The 13,234-nt window shown below is 38.7% G+C and overlaps 1 protein-coding gene across 1 annotated transcript; it reads right to left on the reverse strand.

Annotated features, from left to right (window-relative positions):
* Positions 1-4,773: 4,773 nt before the first annotated feature.
* LOC110954479 (GTPase IMAP family member 1-like) lies at positions 4,774-13,205 on the reverse strand. Its single transcript, XM_051939658.1, has 7 exons — positions 12,586-13,205; positions 11,810-11,887; positions 10,453-10,503; positions 10,253-10,303; positions 10,096-10,146; positions 9,783-9,833; positions 4,774-7,055 (listed from the first exon to the last, which is right to left on the reverse strand). Exons 1-7 carry the CDS (start codon positions 12,629-12,631, stop codon positions 6,343-6,345), a joined length of 1,041 nt encoding a protein of 346 aa, XP_051795618.1. The 5' UTR covers positions 12,632-13,205; the 3' UTR covers positions 4,774-6,342.
* Between the last annotated feature and the right edge of the window lie 29 nt (positions 13,206-13,234).

The following is a 13,234-nucleotide window of genomic DNA, read 5'->3' on the forward strand; positions in this document are numbered from 1 at the left end:
TTCATGACTTTTAAATGATGTTAGCTGCACAATAAACTTTGCAGATTTGCTTATACTGGTAATACTGTCATAGAGAAGTACACAATGCAACACTTACACAGTAAATGTGGCTTTTTATGTAGCATTCAATTGAATAAAAAGTTGGAAGAGTTGCACAAGTTAAGCATTTTGCACATTTACTTGTTGACAAAGCTCATATGATAATTACACTTTAAATTACATACTATTTGACTCCATTCTATGGCAATTTGGATGCTTTTACTATTTCATTTGTAGCGCTTAGTGTTTATTGTATAATTTCTTTACATTGATATCCTAAATAGTACATTTTGTCTTGTTTTTCCCGATAAACCTGATTTGCTTTCTGTTTAAATATTATCTAACTTTTGCCTGATATATTTATTTTTATTAATAATAGTTACTACTACAAGTATACGTAAGTCACTTACGTCCAACGTGTCACTGTTTGGCTTAAAACACCCACATAGCTGAGACTTTGCACTGTGTCCATCCAGTCTTTTGTTTCCCTCTTTTGGCTGCAGGTTCTGGGTCAGTCTTACATCGTTCCGCAGAATGCACTACTTTTTTCCAGAGCTCTGTAAAGTAGGTTTCATCCCTACAGTCTTTAAGGGTCTGGGCAAGAGCTTCAGCTAAATCCACAGCAAAACCTAAATCATACACACTTTAGCTGATTAAACCATGCTCAGATTCTATGTTGCCACCTTAAAATGCATTACACAGATGGCAAAAGAAAGATGACAACAAGCTATTGGCTGCTAGATGTTGGACGGTCAGTTAGGACCGTAACCAAGTACATGAATGTCCACAACTCATCTCTTTTTCCTGTTTAGATGGCTCTGGATATCCAACAACGTGATCCTGTCAACTCCACAAACAGTGTTGACAACCTCATTAACTTGATGTGTTGTAGATCTGTGGCGTGTTACTGATTTGTGACTTCTGGTCTATGATCCTTTTCTCTATCTGCACATTATCATTGCTAATATAGTGTGTTTTTTGTTGTTTTACAATGTTCAATCTGTTGCAGAGATGCTGTGTGTTGGAATAACAAATACTTATCCCCTTATGCTGAACATAATGGATAGAATTTAATAAAATATGTTGCATTTTCATTTTTGGTTGAAGTACATGAGAACACCTAAACAGCTTTTACATTTAACCCTTAATTAATTGCAAATCTGGAATGGTTACTAAAGTTATCCATTTTAATTACTGATAAGCTAACAAGATGTTTATAAATTAAATTAGATAAGATAGATACATGGAACGTCAAAAGCCTCCTTGTTTTGCTCAGGTTTCTCTTATTTGGCTACAGATTCTGGGTCAGCCTGGTATTGTTCAGCAGTTTGCACTACTTATTTCCAGAGCTCTGTAAAGTGGGTTTCATTCCTACAGTCTCCATAATTCTACAAAAGAGCTTCAGTAAATCCACAGCAAAACCTAAATCATAAAACCATGTAAAAACACATTCTTTATTTACATACAGGAAACAGATGCACTTTTGTAGTGTTTATATGCTTCAGTGACAATAATACAAAATGTTTGAATTGCTTTAAAATCTGTGTTGTAGACTGGTTGGTCTGGTCGGTCAAAACTACTTGTGTAGTTGAATGAAGGGTGTTTGTGCTATGGGCTGTAGAGAACTGGCTTCACAAAACAAAGTAATGGCAGAAAAATTGCATGTAACTCCAGTTCTATGAGTTCGATGAACCCCTTGCCTCCAAAAGCAAAGTTCATACACAAAATATAACTGAAACAATAAGAGACTAAAATAAAAATAAAATACAATAATGATAAAATACGAGGTCTTCACAATATAATACAAAGGCCTATAACAAAAGAAATAAATAGGTCTGGTACAAGTAAATTACTACATAAAGGCAAACTTAAAAAAAATAAGTGACGCAGGTTTTTTTTTTTCAAAGCTATCTACAGAATTCAATGACACAGAATGCAGCATCTCCATATGTCTTAGTTCAATGCTAGAGAGCAAGTACAAGACCAGAATCAGAAGATTTTAGGAATCTAGGAAGGGCATATTTATCCAACATATCAGATACAGAGGATTCTCAACTTATGTTGGAATTCTGTTCCTAAGATGCAACTTAAGTCAACTTTCGCTGTACGGCAGAACTCACACTCTCCTACACTACCCTTGTGTATAACACAGTCCAATGTTGTGTACAACTGGAAAATAGTAGTGACGCATGATGAACGTATTCGTACGCTTGCTCGCCAGCTAGTTCCACATAACCAGTTCAAAAGTAATGACGAAATGCCGTAGGTCAAGGATGTCATAAACCGAGGACACCTTGTAGTCAGGAACTAGACCATTAAGGTGGCTTGGTGGCCAGGACTATTGCCTCACAGCTGTAAGATCCCAGGTTCAGGTCTCGGCCTGGTCCTGGGATCTTTCTGTATGGAGTTTGCATGTTCTTCCTGTGCATGTGTGGGCTTTCTCCGATCCCTCCAGCTTCCTCCCACAGTCCACAAAAATGCTGAGGTTAACTGATAATTCTAATATGTCTGTAGGTGTGAATGTGAGTGTGCTTGTTTGTCTGTATATTTATCCCTGTGATAGACTGGTGACCGGTCCAGGGTGTCCCCTGCTTTCACCCTAAGTCATCTGGGATAGACTCCAGCCTCCAATGACCCTAATGAGGATTAAGCATATATAGATAATGAATGGATGGATGGATCCGCCAGTGAAAAAAACAAACACATTAATATGCTTTCTACATTTAATCTTGGTGAGAATATAGGTGCTGATTTTGTAATTGTCTCTGAGCTTCCCTTTGATCTGAGGATCTTTAATCCTCTTTAAGTCAAGCTGAGAACAACAGTGAAAAGCAGTTAAACAGAAAACAACAAAGCAAATGTCAAAACTCGATCCGGTCAGCAGACCTCTGTGAGCAAAGTTTAAAGGTCAGGCATATATTGAAGTGTTAACCCATTTAATCACTTCAAAACAACAATAATATCTTAAAATCCATTTTAAATCTAACTTGGAGCCATACAGGGAAGCCAGTATGGACAAAGTGTTGTCTCACTTATTGTTTTGGTTCACTAGTCTGACTGCTCTAAAACAAAAGAAGCTTTATTCAGCAAAAATGTCTCAAAAACTCTGCTGCTTGTTATTTCCTTGCCCTGATAGACAAAGTTACAAAGAAGCTTGTGAACATTTTGCAGCAGAAGAGCCAGATAATTGCCAGAAACATGACTCCAAACGAATGTTATTTGCTCCATGTCTGCTAGACGAGTAAATAATTTCTTAACCAGGATTTAATCAAACCCTGCAACAGACTGGTGACCTGTCCAGGGTGTCCCCTGCCTTCGCCCGAGTCAGCTGGGATAGGCTCCAGCACCCCCCGCGACCCTAGGGAGGATAAAGCGGTGTATAGAGAATGGATGGATGGATTCAATCAATTCTTTACCCAATTACATTTAACTCAGTGACTTCATGAAGTGATAATATTTCTGTTTTGTCCATTAAGCAATGGGAACTGTGTCCACATCACCTGAAACAAATGCTAATATACTATAAATATATATTTATGAATTACACTGTCATCATGCACTATTGTTCAAAGGTTTGAGATCACTTATAGAAATGTCCTTATTTTTGAAAAAAAAAACAATAAATATAACATTGAATGAATTAGAAACACATTCTAGACATTGTTTATGTAGTAAATGATTATTCTAGCTGCAAACAGCTGATTTTTAATGGAATAGCTACATAGAAGTACAGAGGAACATTTCCAGCAACCATCACTCCTGTGTTCTAATGCTATATTGTGTTAGCTAATGGTTTTGAAAGGCTAATTGATGATTAGAAAACCCTTGTGCAAATATGTTATCACATGAATAAAAGTGTGAGTTTCCATGAAAAACATGGAATTGTATGGGGGACTCCAAACCTTTGAACAGTACTGTATTTAACTCAGTTTTTATTGTATTCTGTTATATTCACTGACATTCAATTCAATGTATTTTTTGTGCAGAATTTAACTGGCATAGCATGTACAAGGGATTCACATGCTGCATGTAATGTGAAACACAAAGCTGCTTTGCGTATTGATTTCATTTTGATGGTCCTCTTTATTGCTTATTTAACTGTGCTGTAAATGGATGCAGGTGTTGTTTCCCATCTGGTTGCATTTAAAGTTTCAGCAACTCTCAGAATGTCAAAACAAACCTGTAATTAGCAGTAGCTGCTACAGGTGTCGACCAGGAATGTAACCTTAAAGCTGCTTTTAGCAACAACAGATTTGGCCCAGAGGTTAACATGTAGTTATGGATAAAATGGCAAACAATTTGCATCTGGCAGACACAAAGATATAGTGTTATCTCTCTGATGTAGTGTTTCGTGCCACATTCTAATTAATATTCTTAACTGACCACAAGCCATCCTGTAGTCAGATGACCTTGTTATTTGGTGGCTATATTTCTTTGGGTGTGAAACATATAAAACACAATGGAACTGGCAGAAGACCCCTCAGAACCTCCCTGACTCTCTGGTTGTTCCCAAGAGCCATTTAGCCACTTTGCTTCAACAGTTATAGAAGTTTGTTCCTTGAAATCAACCCCCTAAGAGCTTCATTAGAATGTATCTGGCTTGTATTTTCGGTTCTTGAAGATATTTCACCTTCATCCGAGAGACTTTTAAAGTTCTGACTAACTGATGGGGAGTCTCAGGTATTTATTCCCCCTTCATTCCTTTGGAAATGGTAATGTTCAGATTCTGGACAGAGAAGATGGATAGTTTGAGAAAGGAGGAGTTAAAGAAGTCCTATATGTTAAACTGCAACAGCCATTTCTAATAAAAGATGGAGATCTATGGCACCACCTTTTAGATAATGCAGTCTTGAGATCACTTGTCAAACAGTTTCATTAATATGCTGAATACGTCCTCACATAGTAGTTTTATGAATGGACCGTGAGTCATGCGATTTAGGGGTGAGAATAAATATCTGGAACTCCCCATCAGTCAGTCAGAACTTAGGAAGCCTCTTGAATGCAAGCGAAACATACTTAAGAACTAAAAGAACAGCTCTGACACCTTCCAATGAAGCTCTTAGGATTACCATGACCTGGATGACTGAGAATCTACACAGACATGTTTCAAAAACACAGATTGAGACTTCTGGGATTTCAAATATAACAAACCTAATGAACCAATCAAGTCAACTTGCAGAATGGCGCATTCTCCGTCATTGTTCTTTTTAAGAACCAGCTTCCTGTTCAAAAATATGGCTGAATTTCTCCAGTACTATAACTAGCTATACCAAAAAGAGCGGTCTGGATGTCTTGTACTAAAACTCTTTGGTGTTTTTGAGACCATCTGTAAACTTCAGTTTCAAGGAGGAAATACTCAGGAATGGTGCTGACCGGTTTATTTGCTAATTATGTCTTCTAGCATATCAAAAACACCAAATCAACATGTTAACAAGGTGAAAAATGTGATTTTCACTGAAGGGGTTCTTTAGGTTGTATTTACCCTATTTATTTCTGGTCAAAAGGATTAATCTATCTATAAAATTAGGAGGTCAAATTGGTTTACACTGCATTTTATCAACAGCTCTGTAAATGCAAAATATTTTTATAGATTCCTAATAAATCACAGTTAAACATAGCCCTATTTACTTACTGCAAAAGCATTCATCAACCTGTTACAAATATCTGTTCACCACAGCAACATAAATACAGAGTGTAAAACCTGCAATTAACTCTAAGCTTGCAGAAGCAATCGTTTAACCATTTAAACCTGTTTGACACACAGAAAACACAGAGCAGCACTGCTGAACTCTAGCCCCAGTATGACTTGAGTTTATTTTCCCTGATCGTCTTTAAAGTTTGATATCTCGTATAAATTATGAAAGACGTGGGAGGGCAGTGGACTGGAGCAGAGTATGAAAACATGAACCACGGACACACAAAAGAATATACACACAATAAAGAATTACAACACATCAAAATAGGAAAATTACGTGTGTGCGGTCATGATATCTAACCAAAAGCATCTGCAGCATGTTGAGAACCAAAATGCAACCGGCGGTAGTAAATTCATTTGGACAGTGGTAAACCAGTAGAGTGACAAAAATACCTCAGGCAAAGAATTACCCTTGCACTTAAAGTCAAAATTGCATGTTTAACACATGAATGAATTCTGCCACCTTATTTTTCACTTCTGCAGCACTTTCTCTCTCTCTCTCTCTCTCTCTCTCTCTCACACACACACACACACACACACACGCGCACACACACACGCACACGCACACGCACGCACACACACATATACACACACATGCACACAGTTCTTCACAAGTGTCCCAGTTTTGTAGCCAGTGCCGAGGCCATGACAGCCAGCAGCTCCTCCCTGATGCGGTCCTCCCTCCTCTGCAGTTCGTGGATAAAATGCCCCCTCAGCTCCTTCACCTCCATCACGCGCTCCACCAGATTCCTCTGCAACACACTCTGAGCCTCTGAAGGGAGGTTGGGCCTGTTGTCCACTAGCGCTGGCTTCTGGCCGCACAAAGACACAGCCCTTCTCAGAGTCCCTGTATCCACTTTCAGCAGGTGATCTACTGTGTTCTTTCGGCTCAGATGGTCTGCATGAGTGAGCACTGGGATGACGTGCCCCATGACTTCCTCTCCAAACAGTTCCTGGACGGCTTGGATTGCCTGGTTGGCATCCTGGTCAGGCACCTTGCCGGAGCCTGGAGCCCGGATCACCAACAAGAAGGCATGCGGTCCAGGACCAGTGAGTTGAAGACTCCTCAGAGCTTCCCTGGCTCTCATGTTGCTCTCCAGTGATGCTCCCAAAAGATCTGGAGTGTCGATCACAGTAAGATCTCTACCATCCATGACTGTCCTTCTCTTGGTGCTCTCCATTAGGGGACCCATGGGTGCTGTTGTCCCAGACTTGCCCAACAAAGTATCTGACAGAGAGGTCCGTCCTCCACCGGTGGGTCCCAGCAGGATCAGCCTCAGGCCTGGTTTGTGGGAGCTGCTGCAGCTGGTTGATTCTGACCCTACACAGAGACAGTTTTTTTAGAAAGCATAGTAAAAAGATTGTTCAGAAAAACTGTTATAAATCTAGTGATTTGAACTAAAATTCCTCTTCATTGTCAGGAGGTATTATTAGATTGAGCATAGAAACATTTATTTACACTTTTATGTTTTCAATTGATAATTTTGCATGGAATGTTTAAAAATTTGTAAGGAATGACTAAGTTTGTTGTCAGTTTTAGCTAATGGAAAAGCAGAAGGCTAGAACCTGCTGCGTAGATGTTTCTAATCCATGTTTATGCTTTTTAAAACATATTATCTGATAGCAAACAATTTAATGGCTTAGTGGCTTACACATGGATCATATTAATTCAAAACTGATGTCAGTTAAGCTATGTTGTGATTTTCGGTTGCCATTATGGCCTCCGTCCAAGTTCCTGTATATAAAAAAAAACAGCCCCCAGGAATACTGCACACCTATCACTTTGATGTTGACATTGCTAATATGCCCTCTGTTCTTCTTCCACATCTTTTTATTCCCAAGAAATGAACAAAAACTAACACTAAAAAGTAAACATACAAGCATAACAGTACACTGCATATCTTCACACTTATTCAACCCCAAATAGCCTAATGGACAAATTCATCAACAACTAAAAACCCTTAAAAACCTATTTTCTGAAATCACCGTTGATTTGCCTTAGTATATCTTCTGCATATCTGTAAGGCATATTGAAGCTGTATCAGATTTCCGTCATTCAAATTGTACTTGTACTTGTAATGTGTTAAAAGCTGTAGTCAATATGTACTTAATATGATGCAATATAATGTAAGTGTATGTAATGTAAGCAGCAACTTCAGAGGCAAAGAAACGCAGTCACCTTGGAAGTGCAAAAACTGCATTTCCTTGAGGCTGGTTCCAAAGGTGAGTCATTCCCTAGAGACCTCCATCTTAAAAAGGACCATATTTAGAGTATAGTACAAAAATGGTTTGGTGTTTCTATAGCTACTTTTCCATTAATAACAAGCAGAAGAGAGTGAGTCCTCTTGTATTAAGGGTTAGAGTTATGTATAGTTGAGGCTGGAGCCCCTTTGAAAGACAGGTGGATATTGTCACAGGGTAGTCCATGGTAACTCTGTACTAAAGAGCTGCTGCAGGCAATTAGCTCCCTGTGTTAGCATCTTCATAACCGTCTATGGTTAGCATTCAGTTAGCTCTGGTACTGGTTAGCTTCTTCGGCTAACTCAGCAGGATGGATCTGTTTGATGACTTAACGGAACCGACACAGACCTCCAGTCCAGTTCCAGCAACTCAACCCCAGAACACCAAAGAAGAAGAAGAAGAAGAAGAGGAAGAAGAGAAGGGATACCCTGCCTCAGCTCCACTCATACTCCACCATGTTGCACATTTTTGAGTGACCTGTGTGTAGATGCAGTCAGGCCCTGCCAAGATGCTCATGGCTGGAGCTACCACATTGAGCTTCAAAACTGCAGATGAGGAAACTTAAGGGTCATAAGAGTGTCATAGAGGGTTCGTCCATCTATATATGTACTGTCAATTGTAGTTATACTATTTTTGTGTTCTTAGGGCTGCACAGTAGTTTGGTGGTTAGCACTGTCGCCTTGAAAAGAAAAGAAAAGAAAAGAAAAAATAAGACGTGTAACAGGATGTTGTAACCCACTTGACCAAGCAGACTTCTGGGCAATTTACAGTAAACACACACACTTTCTTGAATATACAGCCATGCTCAGGACATTTACAGGCCCTGAATACACTCATACAAACATACAATCTTATCCCAGACCTTATGTCCAAAAAAGAAATGAAAGAAAACAAAACAAAAAAAAGATCCCCAGTTTGCATCCCGGCCTGGGCCTGGGATCATTCTGCATGGAGTTTGTATGTTCTCCCTGTGCATGCATGAGTTTTCTCCAGGTTGTCCGGCTTTATCACATGCTGAGGTTAATTAATGATTCTAAATTGTTCATAGGTGTGATTGTGAATGTGATTGTTTGTCTCTATATGTAGCCCTGCGATAGACTGGTGACCTGTCCAGGGTGTCCCCTGCCTTTACCCTGTGTCAGCTGGGATAGACTCCAGCCCCTGCTACCCTAATGAGGATTAAGGGGTGTATAGATGATGGATGGATGTGTTTTTGAGTAATTATACCATCAAAATAATACAATTGTAATACATTTACTAAAGTACAGCCAAGGTTTCATAAACATCTCAGGTGTGAACTTACAGCATTTCAATAATCCACTATCTATGTATGTACCAAAGACAGATAATAAGTATACTCCCAGAGCAGCAAATCTGCATAGAAATATGGCATCAATTTACTATTTTACTTTTTATCAACAATATTCAGTACTTTGAGTATAGAAAAATACACCTATTTTTGACGAAAATGCGCAAGAATACACATGCATGCATGCTCACATGCAAGCACACAGTTTGAGAATAAAAAAACAAACACAAAAACTGATTTTTGAGTCACAATAACATAATATGTCAATGAATCCTCTTTCTGATCGAAGATGTGCAGAGTGAGAAAGTGTCTCTGTATAAACAAAAGCAGAGCAGATGTGAAGCGAAGCAAGACTTTTTTTTTTTTTGCTGAAAGTGTCAGATGACTGACTGATGAATAGATGTGAAAGAAGAGGATGTTTAAGGCTTCCACTGAGACCAACAAGAAACAGCAGAGAAAGCAGAAAATTTAGCAAAAATTTTTTTGCAGTGAACTGACCTGTCAAGGCTTGGATGACAGCACCGACCCACTTAAACCTGGAGGAGATTCCTGATGGAGTGGATTAGAAGTTAGTGGGTTTAAGTTTAAATTATAGGTGTGTAATTATGACCCATCAGTGAAACAGCCCCACTCCCTTCAGGTTTAAAATTGCTGTCATGTGTCATGTGCTTGAATTACTGACTCATTTCCTCTGACAGCCTTAACTTGTCCACGCAAACTGTAAACTTTGTCTGACCTTCATTTAAAAAGTCCATTTGCAACACACAGTGAAGAGTAAACAACATCACACTGAAGTGGAGGCAGCACTTACCGACAAAAAAACGCCAAATTCGAGACAGCCATTTGAACAGGCTCTGGATTCCTGAGACACAAGAAACGAGAAGAGAAGTCACCAAATGTCTTTTTGGATTTGACAGACTTTAGTTTTAATGCATCTTGGTCAGAAAAAAAAGGGATAAATGTCGTACCACGAAGGGTTCCCACTAGGCGACTTACCCAGCTCCAAAGAGCTGACAAACCTGAGGAAGAAAAAACAATACACACTAATGATCTAGTGATTTTAATTGATGTTATACACAAACAGTCTTAATTTGCTGATGGCAACAGGTTTGTGTGCTATCAGTTAAATCACATCTGACCTCTGATGCATCGCCTGGATTAAACTCACCGGTTAAAGAGCAGAAGATACGAATCGGCCATCGGATCAGAGCTGGGAGAGCTGCAGGGAAACGAGACAACTATCAGTATCACATCATTGTTGTAATAGCGTGATTCAGAGAGTTTTTTTTTCATTTAGGGCAATGAAGAATCTAAAATTATTCAGATAAGTAGAACTCTCACTATTCATTTGAACCTAAACTGAATCAGTTGCACACTTAAATGTGAGGACAAAACCACTGACAGTGTTGGATCCTGATTTGTTGATGGAAAAAGCTCTTCTAATTTTATTTAAATGAATTAATGTTTGGATCCTGCAAATTGCCTTCTCTAGACAGAATTCAATCATTCAATAAACAACAATCAAATTATAATTTTGCCACTGAGAACAACTAAAAGTTTTGGTTCAAACATTATGCATATAAAGTACAGATGGAAAACTGCAGTTGAATTTGCTCTACATGAAGGGACAACAGGTTAAGGACTGATTTAAAGACATTTTACTGTTCCCACTGTGCGTCTATAAATAATCCATGCATGTATTTGCATATGATCTCTCCTTCCTATTGACTAGAGCTTCCCAGACTTATCAGGCCATGACTCACACAGTGACAGTGCCAGATACTCCTGACGCCTACTGGTGGTGGAGGTTACTGAAACTCAGCAACACAGCACCCTTACAGTCATGATATCATTTTACAGTGATTTAATACAGTTTAACAGCTGAATACATCAAAGTAACGTTTTAACTGCAGCACTGAATAAACACTATGTAGGTGCAGTTGACGAGCAAGCTGTTTTAAGCTAAAAATTATGGCTGAAATATGCTGGTTCTAATAGTTTGCAAATTCTGTGAGATTCCTCTTCAAAAAATCATGCTGCTAAATCGTCACTAAGGGAGCCACTGCTTTGGACCAATCTTATCCCAGAATTCTTAAAAATAGTCACAGTGGGATGATGTCAACTTTGTGTGCATATTGTGTAATGATCTGCAGCTGAAAATAGTCACCAACAAACACTCTGTTCATTCCTGTTTAAGCAGCATTTGGAGAATAAAAATCAGTTATTTTAAGTGAAGTGTTTCTTTAAACAAAAGCACTATTGTGTTGCTAGATTTGACCTATTAAAGGTATTTGTTGACAGGTTTATCCTCTAAATCAGAGATATGTGTTTTTGATGATCTAACTGGATGCACACCGATCTATAGAATCTAATAAAGCGTTTAAAGCCATGTTATTCACCATAACCATTTCCTATAAGTTCACCAGAGTTTAATCTGTTCTACATCTTCTGTACTTTCTACACCACCTGTTCATTGCATACCTAGGACTGTTTGATTTGAATGAAAGTGTGTCTGAGTGACTGACTCTGTGAGAACCTGTAGAGAAGATACCCCACCACAGTAAAAGCTCCCATCTGGACACTGTTGCTGTTCAGCCATCCAGCTAAAGGGGGAGGGAAGAAAACAGGACATCAGTATTTCAGTGCTGCTCACAGCTTATCATGGGTTTTACCTTTCACCCAAATTTGAAATGCACGAATGAAGGAAATACTCTGAATCTCAAGAAAACACAGTTGAGTTTTGTGTTTGTGCTGGTGCCTGCAGGCGTCCCAAGATTTACTTTTAAAGTTTAGTCTTTACAACGTCAAGACTGACATCATAATCCAGGATTATTTTGGCAGTAGAAAACTTTAGCATCATTTTAAATGTGGCTATTTATGCCTGCTGCTTAAAAGAATTAAAATCAGTCCATTAACCAAACCACATAAAACATCATGTAGCTGCTTTACAAACTTGATTTTTAAAAAGATTCTCTCAAACCATCTGGGAGGTAACATGTTTGCGATTACTTACATTTATTTTGAAAAGTTGTGTGGAAGTCAAAGAATTTGCTGCTAACTTGGCACAATAGGGCACAAACTGCATGACCAACACTAAACACTTCACAAATGTAACAAACTTTTCTTTCACTAAAAATACATTACTACAGCATGACATTTAAAACACCACAGAAGGAGTGACGGACGTCTAATTAAGTCCCTGTTTCTGTTGTCTTCTCATACATTGGGAGTTAAATTAATATGTAACAGCATCTTTCTTCCTTAAAGGTAAAGCTGATGAATATTTTAATGTGTTTCTCACCTGTGGCAGCATCTTCCAAGCTGTACTTTTCACACTGACACTCCATTTCTCTGTAGTTGCCAGACTCTCGATGTCAAGGTAACAAGGACAGGCAACACCACTTCTGTTCAAAACTTTCAATACAAAAGTCATAAAAGGTCAAAGTAACACAGACAAATGTTTTACCAAGTCATAATGGCAAAGGTCTCAGTTTAAAGCAAAGAATATAATCAGGAGAGATTGAAAGTAAATCATTCTGTTGTGTACCATAAACATGTTGACAGATTTCAATACTGGCTAAACTGAAGTGGAACACCATAAACAAGATACTGTTAAGTCTATTTTAAGCTTTGTTAATGGCAAAATGTTTCAAAGAGATATTACCTGCTGTGTTGTCCGATAAACCTCATCCAGTAATGCCATTTGCTCTCAGCCGGTAAAAAACATGACACAACTCATGTTTGGTCAGAGTAGTATGAGCTCCTTCTTCCTGCTGTTGCGCAGAAGCATGAGCCTGTACAGGCCTGCCCTCAGCAGCGACACTGCTTGTTTTATTGGGCTGTACGGCAAAACAATGGAGCGACAAAGTCTAGGTATGCCGATAATGTTGAGCTCTTAGTTTGGAAGGACACACCTTTTTACCTCACTACAGGAAGAACTGGAAATGTTG

This window comes from Acanthochromis polyacanthus, chromosome 19, assembly GCF_021347895.1.
Source record: "Acanthochromis polyacanthus isolate Apoly-LR-REF ecotype Palm Island chromosome 19, KAUST_Apoly_ChrSc, whole genome shotgun sequence".
Taxonomy (NCBI): domain Eukaryota; kingdom Metazoa; phylum Chordata; class Actinopteri; family Pomacentridae; genus Acanthochromis; species Acanthochromis polyacanthus.